We start from the raw sequence: 16,002 nt of genomic DNA on the forward strand, positions 1-16,002 counted from the left end.
ACCAAAAAGAGGGACAGGGAGGAGGAGGAATGGGTAGAACAAAGCAAGGAAAGACTTGAGTCTTTTGTGAGGTAGTGAGAGTGACATTTTTTGGGGAAAAGCTCCATCAATGAGGTTGTTCCTTTAAAAGCGAGGGCTTAAAGCATCCATCTGGCAATTCTTCAACTGCCAATCCAGGTTTTGGTACAGGAACAAAAAGGGCTTTGGAGCAGCAAGCCCATGTAACCAGCAGCATCATCAAAATATCAATCAGCCAAGTCCTCTGAGGTGTCTTTTACACAGGGGACACGAGGGACGTGCCAAAACTATTTGAAACAGTCCAAAGCATGTTTTGAAAGCTTGCTGAAAATGTTCAGGAAGGAGCCTGTCTGAAACAAAACTGGAACCATGTGTTCATTCTTCATCATTAAATCAAAACCTGTAACCTACTGGAGTTCCTGCTTCACTGATTCCACTGTGTGCTAGTCAATGTAGCTATACTAAGCTAGCATGCTTGATCTAGGTTAACTCTCAGGATCAGCATTATTAACTTAGTTCCAAACCTATTAGTCTGAACCTATTCCAAACCTATTAGTCTGTTAGTTTGAACAATAATGGTTCCTATCACCACCGCTGTAAAAAAAATCAGAGTCAAATGCAACCAACTTCTAAGACTGAACTTTGGAGGTGTGGAAAAATATCCCTGCAGACATCTTTAAAGAACTGAAAGCAAGCCTCATAATGAAAAAGGGTTGAGACACTAAATCAATAGTTTTAACAATAATGGCCAGACTATTGAGTTAAGCTGTCATACTAAGATCTTTTTAAGAAGTCACAGTCTTCACTGGTGTTTACAAAAGCATGTAGTAATTCTATATGAACTGTTTCTCACTCATAGCTCGCTGAAACAAATGTAAAACATCTGAAGGGTTTCAAATGTTTCTAAACTTTCAATTGATATAATTTTTCTGTTCAGATGTTAAAGGGGAGATATTTTATTATGATATGAATTTGATGAAAAGTTACTGTTTTCCAAAAAGATAAACAATCCCTAAAATTTGTCATTTTTTGACACTGAAACAAAAGCGGAAAAAAGAACTATTTAATCATATTATTACATCTGAATACTGTAGCGTGTTCAGCAAATGTTGCACATGTTTGTTCTGGGTTATTGTTATTTTTGTCCTGCAGTTATTCTCTGGATTTACTCTACAATAAAGCCGAGAGTCATAGCTGGTAGCTGACAAAGGGTTCTAACAGTTTGGCTTAGAGCTAACTGTTAGAGCAAAGCTGTGCTTATGTATGGTGTAGCTGTGGCCAACAACAGCCTTTAATAAAGGACTATGACTTGTGCAAAAGCTGTGTTTTCTTTCATAGCAGTAAATGCTACAATACTATAACAAAATAAAAGCAAAAATGAGCTCTAAGGGTTAAATAAGTTGACTCAGCAAAGTGTCTGTGGTGTTAGCCTCAGTGTTAGTAAATTCATATAGCTAGAATCAATGCTTAATGCAGTAGGTAGCTGCTGCACTATCCTGTGGTCCTCACAAATGCTCCCTTTTTTTGCATTGGCCTCAAAGTTAACAGACTTTATTGACATGAGCTACTGAGGTATTTGTTGGTAACTGTTGTTATTTGGGGTACTTGAAGCAGAAGATATTAGTCGTAAATTAGCTCTTTAGCAAGGCTGACTCCACGGCTTAAGTTAGCATACAGGTATTAATGGTTAGGTAAACTAATATGTAGCATGTAGACTTCTGCCTGTTACAGGATCAGGCGAGATGGAACCTGATGCTAGATCAGTGCACACTTTCTAGTGGTTATTGCTGTTATAAATTTCTAAATGGCAATTTCAAACAATGACCTATATCTCAACACCTACTGAGCCAGTTCTACAATGCAATGTAGCGACAGTCATTCTTCAGAAATTTCATTCAAGACTGCAGATGGAGGCACTGTGGCAAAGTCATCTTCTTTGACTAGCAAAATAGAGGACCCTTTCGTATCATAGTACAGATCTTGAGCACGACAACCAAAGATGATCAAAGCAATTTAATAATTTGCAGAAACACAAAATATGTGTAGTTTCTCTGTAATGAAAGAAAAGCAAATAAGCAACTCTGAAAACAATCAACATGCAAAAGCTCCCTAAAAAATTGGTCGTAGCTTTCTATTGCACAATGTTGCCTCAGGGTAACAAATCCATTTTCCTCACTTTAGTATGGGATAATACATATGTCATCATCGTATTAATGATGGTGAAAGGGTGAACAATGAAGGGCAGAGTTTGAGCAAACCAAAAAACAGCTTGTATTTGGTCACACTATCTCCTGGTGGGAATTTTGAAACCTATTTTGGCATGGTACAGCTTGTGGACGATAAACTGTACTGCACCTGACCATCTCCCCCAGAAAAGCAAATGTTTGTCATTTTCAGCCATCAAAAATATGATTCATATCTGTTAGAGTGTGAAGTTCATTTTTTAAATATTTAGTATCATATAGATCATTTTTGTCAGGGGAAATTGCTGAAATATGTTTGTTGCCATGAAGCAACATTGTGCAACTGTGGAGATGTAACAAGTGAGGTGTCACATATGCAGAGCACATTACAGTTATGGTTTAGCTTTTCATTCAGAATTATTTACTATTTAGAATAATTTTGTGTTTTGGCTTATTGTGGAAAACTAAATTTTACTAAACGTGTATGCAAATTTAGACGCCAGACGCTCCTTCCAGTCAGTTATGTCATGTAGCAGCATCCAACATGTTTTGCTAGTATCATTAGTTTTATCAATAAATTGTGTAGCTAATCAGTTTGGTTCCAAATATTTAGATTAAAAAATCCTCCAGTTTCGTACATAATGCTCAGTATCATTTCTTTCTATTGTTGCACAATGTTGCCTCAAGGCAACATACCCCAAAAACCCTATATGTATTATTATTTTGATTTTTCTTATCATACCCAAGTATGACAGTGTAATTATTAAACTTCTTCCACTGGGAAATATTTTTTCAAACATTGCTCTCCCAATGTGTGCAATAGAGATAGAAACCCCTCGTAGCACAGATGAGATATAGCAAGTCATTAAACAATCGATATGTGAAATAGCCTCTTTTTAGATTATTGAAACATGAGAGTAAGTTTGTAAGTGTGCCAGCTACAGTAGACAGTGTCCAATGTAATACTGGACTCAGACTGTTAAGGTCAGAATACACTTCCTCTCCAAGTGTAGATTGTCAATGAATATTTCTGAACTGTCTTCCACTGTGAAGCCCATCTGTATGCTTGGAAAAGAACCCAAATCATTCTATGCTGCCAGCAAACTCTGACTGGCTGGTATGCTTAAAACCAATGGTTGAGAAATACTGCAGACTTTCACCTCCTGAAGAATATACAGGCACTCCTAGCTGCAGACAAAAATGGCCATGCTCAGTGACTCAAACCCAAATGCCACCTGTACTGGTTTGTATTGGTCACCTCTGTGCACTGCCAAATAGTGTTTCTACCCAAGAACACTATTAAAAAAGGTGCCAGAAAGCATTCTTTGGTGCAGTGCCTTTTCGCTCTCTAATGTACAGGGTGTCCCAAAAAATTGACATCATTTGAGATGTGAATATCTGAGTGACTACATGTCCCCAGCATACGAAATTAAATAGGCTTCATGTTGAACAATACAAGATTTATTTATCAAAATTTGAACAAGAAATTCAGAGGGATGTGGATTTTATAACCGATTTCACAAAGCTTCACAAATGTAATATATCCTGATATTGGTGGTCGTCCAGATCCCTTTGTCCTGCACAGACAGCCTTTCTCTTTGAATTTTTTGTGCCATGTGCAAATCTGCTTTCCAGCTGGTGCATTTTTATTGAATTTTCTCGAAAATGCACGCTGCACACTCTTGTTTGACTGTGTTCGAGCATATTCTAACACACAAAATGCCTTTTCATTTCTAGTGAATGCCATTTTTCAACCTGAAAAAAAAAACATAAAAAATTAAACTTGGTTAGTTTGTACACATTTTATTAAAATCTGAGATCATTTGAGGGAGAACTGGCTATGTTATTAGACTACGAAATTATGTCAATTTTTTGGGACACGCTGAACTTTTCAGTGGATAAAAATAAAGAACAATGTTGCAAATGAGTTATGTGAGTATATATAACTTTTTCAAAGTTAAAGGAACATCCACATAGCAAAAAGATTCTGTGCCAACTAAAAGTTTTTCCTAGAACCATACATACAGGCAAGGAACCATTTAGGAACCATTATGTTTAAGAATGAACTTTCAAGGAGATCTTTAAAGTAGGCATGCATAATGATATCAGAGTCATATCAGTATTGTCAGATAACTGTTTAAACACAAATTTATCAGACTGATCTTTGATGATTTGGAGAGGAGCATTCAAAATTATTATCCTGATTTTCTACTTTTATTATTTATTGCATTAGTAACCCTTCAAAATGTCTTCTGCTCTCTTCTCTCTTTAACTTTAATCTAGGTGAGTCTATTCTGTTTTTGCATCCTCTAAATGCGTGTGTGTGTATTAATCCTGGCATTGGAATCAGCAGATACGCACATGACTTTAAAGTGTAACTTACAGTAGCACAGTAGCACGAATTGTCATGTTAATAATGATTACATAACTTATAACAAACTTATACTATGTAGATTGAAATGTTATACACTAAACTTCAAAGCATACTAGAAATTATGACATAATAAAAAAAGTAAATGTTATAATAATAAACGGTAATTATCTATTTATAGTAATTTCTTGATTGGAAATTACTTTGAATATGTTTGATTTAAGAGATTTGGTCACTGGTTTGGTTCTAGATATTAACTGCATTATCAGTTCATTCTTAGTGTTATACAGCTTTCTTGATTATTATAAAATCATCTACAGCTCAGTATTAGCATCATATTAGAATCATTTTATACATGTATCCGGAACAAAACTGGTTTGATATTATTTAAAACAGTGATTCCAAACTTTTGAACAGTAGTGTACATTTGGTTTACTAGTAAATTCATCAAGGGTTCTTTACTAAAGACAGTGCTTCTATATAGAACCATAAATACTCAAAGAACCATTTGCATGCTTAAAGCGTTCTTTGAATCATGCAGTTGTTCTTCAGATTGATGGAGAATGTGTTGTATATGTTTCTATATAGCACCAGAAAGGGTTCTGCTACTGTTACAATGTCAAGCTTGTAACAATAGAAGAACCCTCGTTGGTGCTATTTAGAACCCCTTTCGAAAAGGTTCTATATAGAGCCATATTCAACACATTCTCCATCAATCTGAAGAACAATGCAAAGAATAATGTAAGCATGCAAAAGGTTAATTGAGTGTTCATGGTTCTATATAGTAGCACTGTCTTTACTAAAGAACCCTTTGAAGAACCATCTTTTTAAGAATCTATAGATAAAAGAAACTAATTCATTGCACAACAAGAGATAAAATGTAAGAACACAAAAAGGAAAAATGCACAGCGTTTACTGAATCACCATTGACAAAAAGACAGATTTACATGTAGTGACAACTATTTGGTCTACTGAAATATATACACGTCAGTCTTCTTATGCCACAGTAGGTACAGATTTGGCTGAAAAATCCTTGAATATTTCTATAAGAAAACAATTCATTGAAAGATTCTTTAGGAAACCAAACATTTTGTGAGGTTTCACCCCAAAGAATGTTATGTAATAGCAAAAGCAACTAATGAAATGCAACTGAAGAATACAAATGAGCTGCTGGGAGTGATGTCTACTAAAAGAAAACCACAGTGCTGAGAGAGAGCTCTGCTCTTTGGACACCACTGCCTCCAGCATGTTGTGTCAATTGCAGACGGAAGCCAGTTTTGAGGATATCAAGATGGTGATAGTAAACAAGGGGTTGGGCAGGAGGGTGGATGCGTGCGAGGGCCTCTAACGATGTTTGACATTTGCTGCTATCTGCTATTTGCAAGATCTGACATAATCCAGAACACCACCTCTATTAGTAATGAAGGCCATTTAAGATACATGTGCGGTATATAAAATTCTTATAACACTGACTGCAGAAAGCCACAAGCATTTTTTAAATTAAAAGCATTAGCAACACTTACGCAGTCTGTTCTGAATATATTATATATATTCCATTTTTGTATGGGGCTATTCAGAGGAAATCAGCATATATATATATATATATATATATATAGATATATAGATATAGATAGATAGTATATATAGAGAGAGAGAGAGAGAGAGAGAAATTTCAGTATTTAGTGTGTTCATCTTTATTCCTGCCATCATTCTTTTCTTCTTTGCTACCATATTTTCCTCACATGTACAAAGTTCAGTCTTAGAAGCTGGTTGCATTTTCTGCTTCTCACAATCCAAATAACCCCAATTAGAAATTTAGAATCATCAGTCCATAACACTTCACACCACATCTCAGATGTCCAGATTTGGTGTTCTAGAGCATATTTTGTTCTTTTTTGTCTATTTCCCTCACTTAGTAAGGGTTCTTGGCAGCTACACACCCTTTCAGACTCAGTGTTGAGTCGTCTCCTCACAGTGGAAGGAGTGGAATCAAGGGTGGAGCTTGATTTTCTCCTCTCTCTCAAAGATGAACGCTTTAAGTACTGTTTATCTGATGGGGACAGTGTTGGTGGTCTACCAGGTCTTGCATGGTTGTCAGGAGTCCCATTTTCTCTGCATGTTTCAATCGCTTTTTGAATTTCAGTTCTGGAAACTCTTGTTGTCATTTGACTTTCCCCTTCTTTATACAAGCTGACTGTCTTATGTTTAACCTCCTTAAAAATATCTGATGACAAGTGAATACCTTGTACTTAATGGTTGTTTTGACTGGAAATCAAAAAAGTGAAGGGTGGTCTCTGACTTTTGCACAGTACTATATGTGTCCACTGAAAAATATCATTTCTATAAACTCCAGTTGCTATGTCACACATATACAGTTAAGCACAGTAGGCTTTTACAGGCTTTCTACGCCGCTACTGTAAAGCTGAACATAGCAGTATGATCTTAATGCATTAGCAAAAGAGAGCAAAGGGTAACTCCTACAGCCTTTGTTCCCAGCCATTTAGAGTGCGCTCTACATTACACTCTCTGCAATACTGACCCAGCAATTATATATAAGTGATTCAAACTAGTCTTTATCCCTTAGCAGGCACCGTCATTGCAGGTGATAACAAAAGCATGGTGTAATTTGATATGAAGTATGTCTCACTCATAGGTCATGGAAAAAAAGCAGAGAAATTCTGTTGAACGTTCTTAGGAAAGGAGATATTTTATTCTGAATTATATTTGATGGAAAGTATTGTTGATTGTTGTTTTGCAAAAAGGAACAACTTTTTTACAATTTTTCTGTGTATTTTCCCTTTGACATCCAAACAAATGGAAAAAAATCAGTCCAGATCCTAACCTGTTAATATGCAATGTAAATAAAGTGTAAATGTATTTGTTATGTAGCTATGTAATTAAACACATAATTGTGAAATTACCTTTGAATAATTTATGAAATTAACAGTAATAACTTTCGGGTACTAAGGGTTGAGCCAGAAGCTGCACCATTAGGCATTCAACTAACTGAGGTCTCAGGTCAAGACATCTCCATTTTCATACTTTGAGCACTGATTTCCTCGAAATGCAAATGCATCCCATTCAGCTTGGCCTAATTACACAGACACAGCTGTAATCCTAGATTTTTCTGTAATTCTGTGGCCAAGCCAGCTGAGTTTGAACCTATTTTTTTTAGAATAGTTTTTAGGTTTTTGGCAGTTTACACAGCTCTCATTATTAATAATAAAAATAAATACAATAATAATAATAAAAAAATTCATATAGAAAAATTCACATATAAAATGCAAATTATAAAATGTAAATGTAAATTAATGTACATTAATATATAAATTTTAATCTAAAGCAAAATATATACATGTACATTATTTTTAAAAGCAGAGCAAAAAAAATGAAAAAGCATATCAGCATTTTAATATGATTTTTTCTAAAATATTTTAGCATGGCTGCTGCCTTTTACATTGTGTGAACATTTCATGATGAATGACCCACAGAAATGATCCAAAATTACTGGTATAAAATCTCATTACTTCAGTTTTCATCATAAGTTAAGGATGTTTTTGCCTTCTACCGTTTTGGACATATATGTCTTTTTTCGGACAGCAATGCTATCGTGATCTAACTACAAGGAAAAAACCCTTGCATGCGCAAAGGGGAGGCATGCTTGTTTAATTTTGTTGATGAACACATTTCCTAACAGGAGGAGAGGGAAACCTGATGTGTGAAATGGTCTCAAAGCGCGAGCTCTCCAAAGTTAAGCGCATTGACACAGTGCCACGAAGGCTGATGAGTATGGAGAGCTGAGTCAGCAAGATCTTCTGCTCCCCTCTTCCATTTCCTTCCTTATTTCCCACCAGATAATCTTGTGTAATAGTGCCAAGCCCTCTTGGGAAGGACACAACAAAGTCTCATTTGCGTGGTCAAACGGAAGCAGGCCTAGTTTTCGTCCAGTGGCCGAAATAATCAGAACACTGCGGTAGTTTGTTTGGAGAAGTAGTCCACCGCACTTTTACAAGCAATGGTCCCTAAATGGCTCTCTGCTTTGATGTATAGTTCTTTTAACTTGTAGAACCTTCACATTAGTGGAGGTTTTTCAAACTTTAAAAAGGTTCTTTATGCCTGCACATCTCTGTTAATAAAAAGGCTCCTTAAAACACCATCATCCTATTTCTATAGGATCGCTTAAAAAAAAATTCTTGGCAGATTTTAAAGAGTGTACAGACCACTGCAGGACTGCACTGATGTGACTTTCCTGGGGAGAAATAAGCAAAAGACTAGGCTGTTACATTACCGCTCAAAACAGCATGAAGAACCACACTTTCAGATAAATCCTATCTAGTGTATAAGAGTTCTTTCTTCTCCCAGTGTGTTTGGGACACATGTATGACCATGTTGGGACTACAAATGGATCAGCGTGTGGAACTGGAACATTCCGTGCACTGGCGTGCTTTCTATCACTGTATAAAAGAAGCACCATGCTACACATGATGTATGCAAGACTAAGAATGAATGAATTACATAAAATGGCATCTAAATGAAACAGCTTTGCAGTGACATCAATGATATCTGCTTAGTCAGCTTAAGAACATATTTCCACCATTCCTCCACAGGAAACGCAGCACCACAGCATCTGAAACATCAGCGTGCATTGCACAACTCTGCGGACATCTCTTTCTTTTTTCCAGGTCATTTTCATTCTGTGTTATGGGCCTACATGCTAATTTAAGCCCATCCTGACTTTACCACGGCAGCGCTGCCCTCTGCAGCTCTTTGTGTGACCTCAGACTGATTACAGCTGGTGTGGTGTCAAGGCAGCCTAGATCTGACACCAGTCAATAAACCATTCAGCACCCATCACAATCCCCTCCAGCATCATCCACAAACTGTGCCCACTCAAACTGGAACAAACTAGCTGCTACAGTGAGCGTAATATTATTCAGGGTTAGGATTCTCACACGCTTTACAGTGTTAAGATCCTGACTGTTAAAGGCATCCAACAGTGTTCTGTGGCACTTTTTGGTGACCAAAAGTGATATATTGAGAACATTTTCTTGCAGTATTGTTTCCCCTGTTTTCCTATGACATTTGCATAAGTTTATGTACCAAAAACACCATAATTCATTTTTATATGACCATTTTCCACACTCTCTTCTCATCATTTGGTCGCAGACATACCAAGTAGAACAAAGAACTAGAGCCAAGTAAGTGACCAAGTGCAGATCGCCTTCCATCAGCTTGCCATCACTTCACGTCTCCTGTGAAAATCTGAACTCGAACACGCAGCAAAAAAACAACAGCTGTCAGCCAACATGACCAAACTTAATATGCCTGTGTGAAAGGGAACAGCTCTCTATAGCCGGAGCTGCAGTAGCCTGTAAAACTAAAACTGCAACACACAAAGTAAACATCTTACAAGCTTCAAATATCCATGTCTAAGCTAAACACAGTGTGCGAAAGTGAAAGTAAACCACCATTAGCTTGGTGCTAATATAGCAAAGTCTTAAAACACTAGCAAAAAAGGCTACTAGGGTAAAACATCTTAAAGTTAAACACTTGAAATAAACCAAAAAAATGTGTGGTTGGTATATGTTAATAATTAGATGACAAAAAGTAAAACTGAGTTTGCTTTATTTTAGTGTGCTATCAGAGCATCTTCAGAGCTCTTGTGTATCCTTGCATATTCATAACAACTTTACATATTTTCTTTCTGAGAATACTATAGTTAAATATTATTTTTATCAATTTATGACATTTCTATAGCAAAAATACTAAAACTATAAAAATAAAAACAGTAAAACTTTGCACCAGCATTGTGTGCTACTGAGAATGCCGTTTTCTTGTTTTGCGATCTTCCATTTCTCTCCTCAAACCTTGATTCTTAGCTCTTTCACGGCCAACCACCAACACTGGTTCACCATCTTCACCTGGCCCAAACAGTGCTGACAAAGAGTCAACTAGAGCCACCAAGGCAGAACACACCACACAAACTAATGGTTTCGGTCGGCCACCGAGGCTCACAGGCGGCCTGACACCATCCAATGGTGAATAGTCGGCTTAGTGTGTCAGCAGTCTTAGAATTAAACAGGCTGCTGTTGGTATTATATCTTTAAGACTGACATACTGTATGTAAATATTTAAAAAGTAATTCAGTCTGTAACGCTCCTTATAACTTCAATGTGAATGGGCGGGGCTAAACTGCTGTACACTGAATAGGATGTAGTGTTAACCCCTTAAAACCCCAGGCTTATTACACACTAAGGCTTATCATTCAGTAACTACAGGGACTTCAATGCAAACTGGCTGAACTATGCTTAAGTTATAGAAGTGTGGAATAAAACTTTGGGCCTGCCAGTGGGCCCAATATCTGTCTGATATTTTCAATAAGAGCAAGTCAAATGGTACTTTAGAAACTGAAAAATATGCCGTATGTCTGTTTTGCTAGAAGAGCCGCATTTACTAAATCTACACTCTTAAAAAAGATGGTTCTTCAAAGTTCTTTAGTACAGGAAATGGTTGTAATTAGGACCATGAGCTCTATATAGAACAATTTCATGCTTAAATGATACTCTGCATGGTGAAATTGTTCTTCAGATTGACCTAGAATGTGTGTATATGGTTCTATATATCACCAAAAACCAATTTAAAAAAGGTTCTATACAGAACCGTATACAACACATTCTCCATTAATCTGAAGAACCATTTTGCCATGCAAAGAACTATTTGAGCATGAAATGGTTCTATGTAGAACGCATAGTTCTAAACAGAACCTTTCCCTTTACTAAAGAACCCTTGAAGAAAAGTGTAGATGTTCAATCACAGAGATGTGACATATGGTTAATTCACGACAAATTCGTCATTATTTTTCATTATTGTCTGCAGTTGTCTACATAGGCATTCATGGATACAGGATACAGGACATGTATGTTATAAACATTCTATGAAGTCTTTAATCAAGGATCTTTCACTTCCATTTCCATCACACTTCCATTTCTTTCTGTCTTATGACACAAATCCAAGAGAGAAAAAAGCCAAGACCTCCGCTGGGATTCTCATATTACTACAACTGAAGCAGCTTGACCACTGTGGTCTCATATCACATCACATTTCATTGTGGAAGGTTAAAGAGCTTTGAAAATGAAAGTAATGGAAGCGTTAATATTGATTGTCTGTATCAATACATCAACACTGGTTTAGAGTTCCATTAAAGTGGTTTAAACAAAGGAGAGCCATATTTCAAAATGTGAAAAGAATCAAGATATTTCCGCATATACAGATCTGGCAACTGGTCTGGATTGAGACCTTAAGTTTTAGGCATATGTTAGGAAATTACATACTGTTAAGAAAATAGCTACACTATAGAGGATCACATAAGGTTTTTACAGAGACCTGCAAATAGATTCAGAATGTAAAGGATACCAACAGCTTTTAGACAATGAAAAGCTACTATTGCCAAAGAAAGACAATTCAGGTCATAATGTGAAGCAGAAGCTACTATTGACCTGTACAGTCTATAATGTGCTGTGGAAGGCCTTTTTCGACCGAATACAGTCAGGCTTTAACTGTCATAAAACCTAAAAAGTTTAAATGGAATTCAAAAGCCCAATCACAAGTCGTTGGCAAATCATTGGTGGCCAGAGAATATATTCTGTCTATAGGCATAAATATACCTTAGCCATCATAGTCATTGACCTATTCAAACCAGATGTTACATTAGAAACCTTAAATCAGATCCAGGAAATAGCAGTGATATGCATCAGGCAATTAGTGGACTGATTGGAAAATGATGAAGTCTTGACCAAATAGTCTTCTGCTGTTTCAGGGGTGTGCTGGCTCTTTTCAACTGGAATCAGAAAACCATTGTGAGATCTACATGTCAACCTCATTATAGCTACACTGTAATAATGACACAGCCTAACTGACTTACAAGCACAGTGTTGGCAATCATTTCCACTTAGCCTGCCCTAAACATATACTCAATTTGATATTACTACCTGTCAAGCTAGGCACATGCAGGCAGACACGCACTCAACTCATAAGATTTGTTAGCACACAGTTCCCAGATGAAAGCATTTGTTTTCAAGAACTTGTTTTCAGGCTGATCATGAATGTCAATGAGTCCAACACACAATTTAACACATCCGTGACTGTGACTAAGTTGAAGGAAATAAAAATCTATAGCCATCAACACATCTGTTACAAGCATGCTTACCTGCATACTACAGCAATGCATTACTAAAACTGAGCTACATTAGCAAGAACTGAGATTTCTGGGTTTAAAGCCCAGCCCTTCTCATTTTGTGATGATGCATCTTGTAGGTTCAAAAACTTCTGAAAGTCTACAGCTGCTTTTGATGGATTGTTTTGGGGGCAGTCTAGTGTAAATGTTAATCCTAGCACGGCTGTAATTAACAGCCTATAGGTCAGTAGCTAGTCTAGCAGTCAGGACTGGCTAAGAACCATAGGGATTTCCTGTGGTTGTATGAAGCGTAATGCTTGCTAAGAGAACACTGATGAATCAAAACATGAAAACAACATAAAATTGTGAGGTAGATGGATAAAATGCTGCACCCAAGATCAGGCCTACTACAGAACAACCAACTGATCAGGGCCTAATGTAATGCTGTAAAGCCTTATTAAATTGCCTGAACAGAAACTGCACCACACCATTGCAGAGAGCCCCCCCCCCAAGAAGAACCGGAAGTGCCCTCAAACATATTTAGTGACATTTGATGACGTTAGCACTCATATGAGCTTATAGAAAAGCTGTGATAACAGTGCTGTTTATGTGAGACTCCCTCTGTCAGAACACAAACAAAAGGTGACAACAAAAGGTGATGAAGTCTTATTTTGAGGCTAACAGGTAGCACATTAACTACGGCCCTGGCCTCTCCGCCTGCTTGTCTGCTGGGTTTAAAGCATCATGGGGCTTTTGGTTGGCTTTTATGAGACTTTTGGGGGCTACATGGAGCGGGGACAGACGTTAATCAGACTGGTTTCTCGTGTCAGTCTCGGCTGCTGGGCTCTGTGGTGATCTACTACACTGCAGCACAGCGGCGAATACGGAAGCCGAGAGGCCGCCACTGTTAACTTCAGCCGCGTCTGAGTGAACGCAGCCTAATCACACTCGCGTTTCTCGTCTCTCTATAGCATTATTTATATATTTATTTATTCATTTAAGCCAGTCAGTAACCCCGTGATTCGGTGAGGTGTCCTGCCAGCCTAACTCTCAGAAATGCTGAGCTACAGTGAGACACACTGCAGGCGCTGCTTCAATTGTGGCATAAATAAAACATTAGCCTACTTTAGATGCAGTTTTTACACAGCAGCCATTCCACAACGGCCCCCGTGCTGTTGATACGGGTAGGCCGTCAGTCTACACGGGTCAAAGAGGTATCTGTCTGTCTATCTATCTGTCTATCTAACCAACCCTGGTCGCTGTCTGTCACTAAGCTGAAGAGCCTACTAAGTTTTGCTATAGGCTCCATTCTCTGCATACTATGCTATATAGGCTCCACACGTGACCACGTTCATACCAGCTGAAGTTTATTTGTTTATTTATTTACGCTTTCCGTCATGAAACGCGCCAGACTGGACCACCAAAGTGGTCTGCAGAAGCAGCCCCACTGCAGCAGCTGCCGAGCGCACCGAGAAGAGCAGCAGTCTCCACAGCAGAGCCAGTCCAGGGGACCCGGAGAGAGAGAGCGCCGCAGTCTCAGTCCGGGTCACATTGGGCTGCTCTGCTGTGAAAGTTGCGCGCGATGGAGATCGCGCTCTCGCTTTTTTTACGCAGAGTGGCTTTTCTTGCTGCACCTCAGCTCGGTAATAACTTATCCCCCTCCCCAACACCCCCCACCCCCCATACACACCTCTGTTAGCAGCACACATACACCACCACCACCTTCCTCCCTCCTCTTCCTCTCACTTGCTGCACAAAACACAACAAAAAAGCCACAGCAGCAGAAGGCATTCAACAGCGCTGACTGTGAGCTACCGCACACGGACAGCGCAGCGTGCGCGCGGTGAGGGTGTGTGTCGGTGGTGCTGGAGGTTCCTTACCACTCGGGTTCTTGTTTTTCTTAAGACTCTTGCCACAAAGACACTGCAGCATATGCGATCCTTTGCTGACAATGTTCCACAGAAACCACATCGATCTGGGCGAGGAGCGACCCAGCAGCCTAGAATAGAGCCTCATAGAGAAGAGCTCCTCGCGGTTGCATAACAGCCCGGCTCGCTCGGCTCTCGTGCAGAACGGCGGCGCCGCTTCTTCTTCTTCTTCCTCCTCGTCCTCCTCCTCCTCTTCGCCTCCTCCTCCTTCTTCCTCCTCTTCTCGTTCTCCCGTCGCTCCGTCCGACTGGTCAGCGGCGGCGGCAGCAGTACAGACAGCAGAACCGGGAGAAGCGGCGCGGCCCGCGCTCTCGAAATGGCATCCGGCGAAGGCGCGCGGGGGCGCGTGCGTGGCCGGCGGCGGCGGCGGCAGCAGCGGCGGCGGGCGCAGCGCGGCTTTAACCTGACGACGGCGCGAGGCGAACGGCTGCAGCGCGAGGGACCATGGCATAGTAGAGGGGGCTCGCGCCCCGCCGCCCGCTCGCTCGCTCGCCTGCTCGCTCCCTCCGCGCTTTAAGGGCGCGCGACAACGCGCGCGGCGGCGTCAAAAGCCGCGCGACGAGGGCGAGGACGACCGGGGCGAGCGCCACGAGCGCGAGCACGCATCCTGCGCTGTTGCGGTGACCCCAACTGAGCCCATCACCGAGTGCGCTCGCGTCACGTTACGTTACAGCCCCCCTTCTCCTCTTCTTCTTTTTTTTTCAATCGCCCCCCGCCCCTCTCTTTCTCTCTCGCTCCCCCCACCCCCCCACTCTCTCTCTCAATCAGGACTCACTTCCATTCCCCAGAAACTGCAGCAAAAATTCTCACTCTCATTCTCATGAATTTGGCCTTCTTTTCTTCTTTTTGTCTTAATTTAGTTTTTCTCTACCAAAAAAAAACTTTCACGGTTCTTCTGTGTTTTTTTCGTCGTCCTCTTTAAATCTCACGGCGCGGACGGAGCAGCGCGCCCGGTACGAATATGCCCCCGCAGCCTTGGAGACGTGAAGCAACCGTGGGAGGAGGAGGAAGAGGAGGAAGAGGAGGAGGAGGGGTCCCGAGGAAGGCTCGTCTCTCCATCACGCGGACACGTGGTCGCGCCGCCGCCGCGGACGAGGAAAGAAGGAGGGGGGGTCGCTCGGTTTGTGCTGGATGGACAAGCTCGAGAGCAAAACGACCGTCCAGTCTTCGCTTATGAGGCTTTGCCCACCTGATGCTGCGGGGAGGAGTGAAACATGAGCGTGGTTTCTTTCTCTGCACTGAAACCAAAACAGTACCATTCGTTGTCATAATGGAACGTAAACGTCGAAAACCTAGAACCATGAGTTCTAAATAGAACCATTTCGTGCT

General features: G+C 40.0%; 1 protein-coding gene across 1 annotated transcript in view; it reads right to left on the reverse strand.

Moving 5' to 3' along the window:
* LOC118798298 (fibroblast growth factor 14-like) overlaps positions 1 to 14,881 on the reverse strand; it is a 104,619-nt gene extending 89,738 nt beyond the window's left edge. The window contains exon 1 of the mRNA XM_036557719.1: positions 14,626 to 14,881. Within this exon, the coding sequence (XP_036413612.1) occupies positions 14,626 to 14,761 (136 nt within the window). The 5' untranslated portion in view covers positions 14,762 to 14,881. The remainder of the gene's footprint in view (positions 1 to 14,625) is intronic.
* Positions 14,882 to 16,002: the final 1,121 nt, after the last annotated feature.

Source organism: Colossoma macropomum, unplaced genomic scaffold, assembly GCF_904425465.1.
Source record: "Colossoma macropomum unplaced genomic scaffold, Colossoma_macropomum, whole genome shotgun sequence".
Lineage (NCBI taxonomy): Eukaryota > Metazoa > Chordata > Actinopteri > Characiformes > Serrasalmidae > Colossoma > Colossoma macropomum.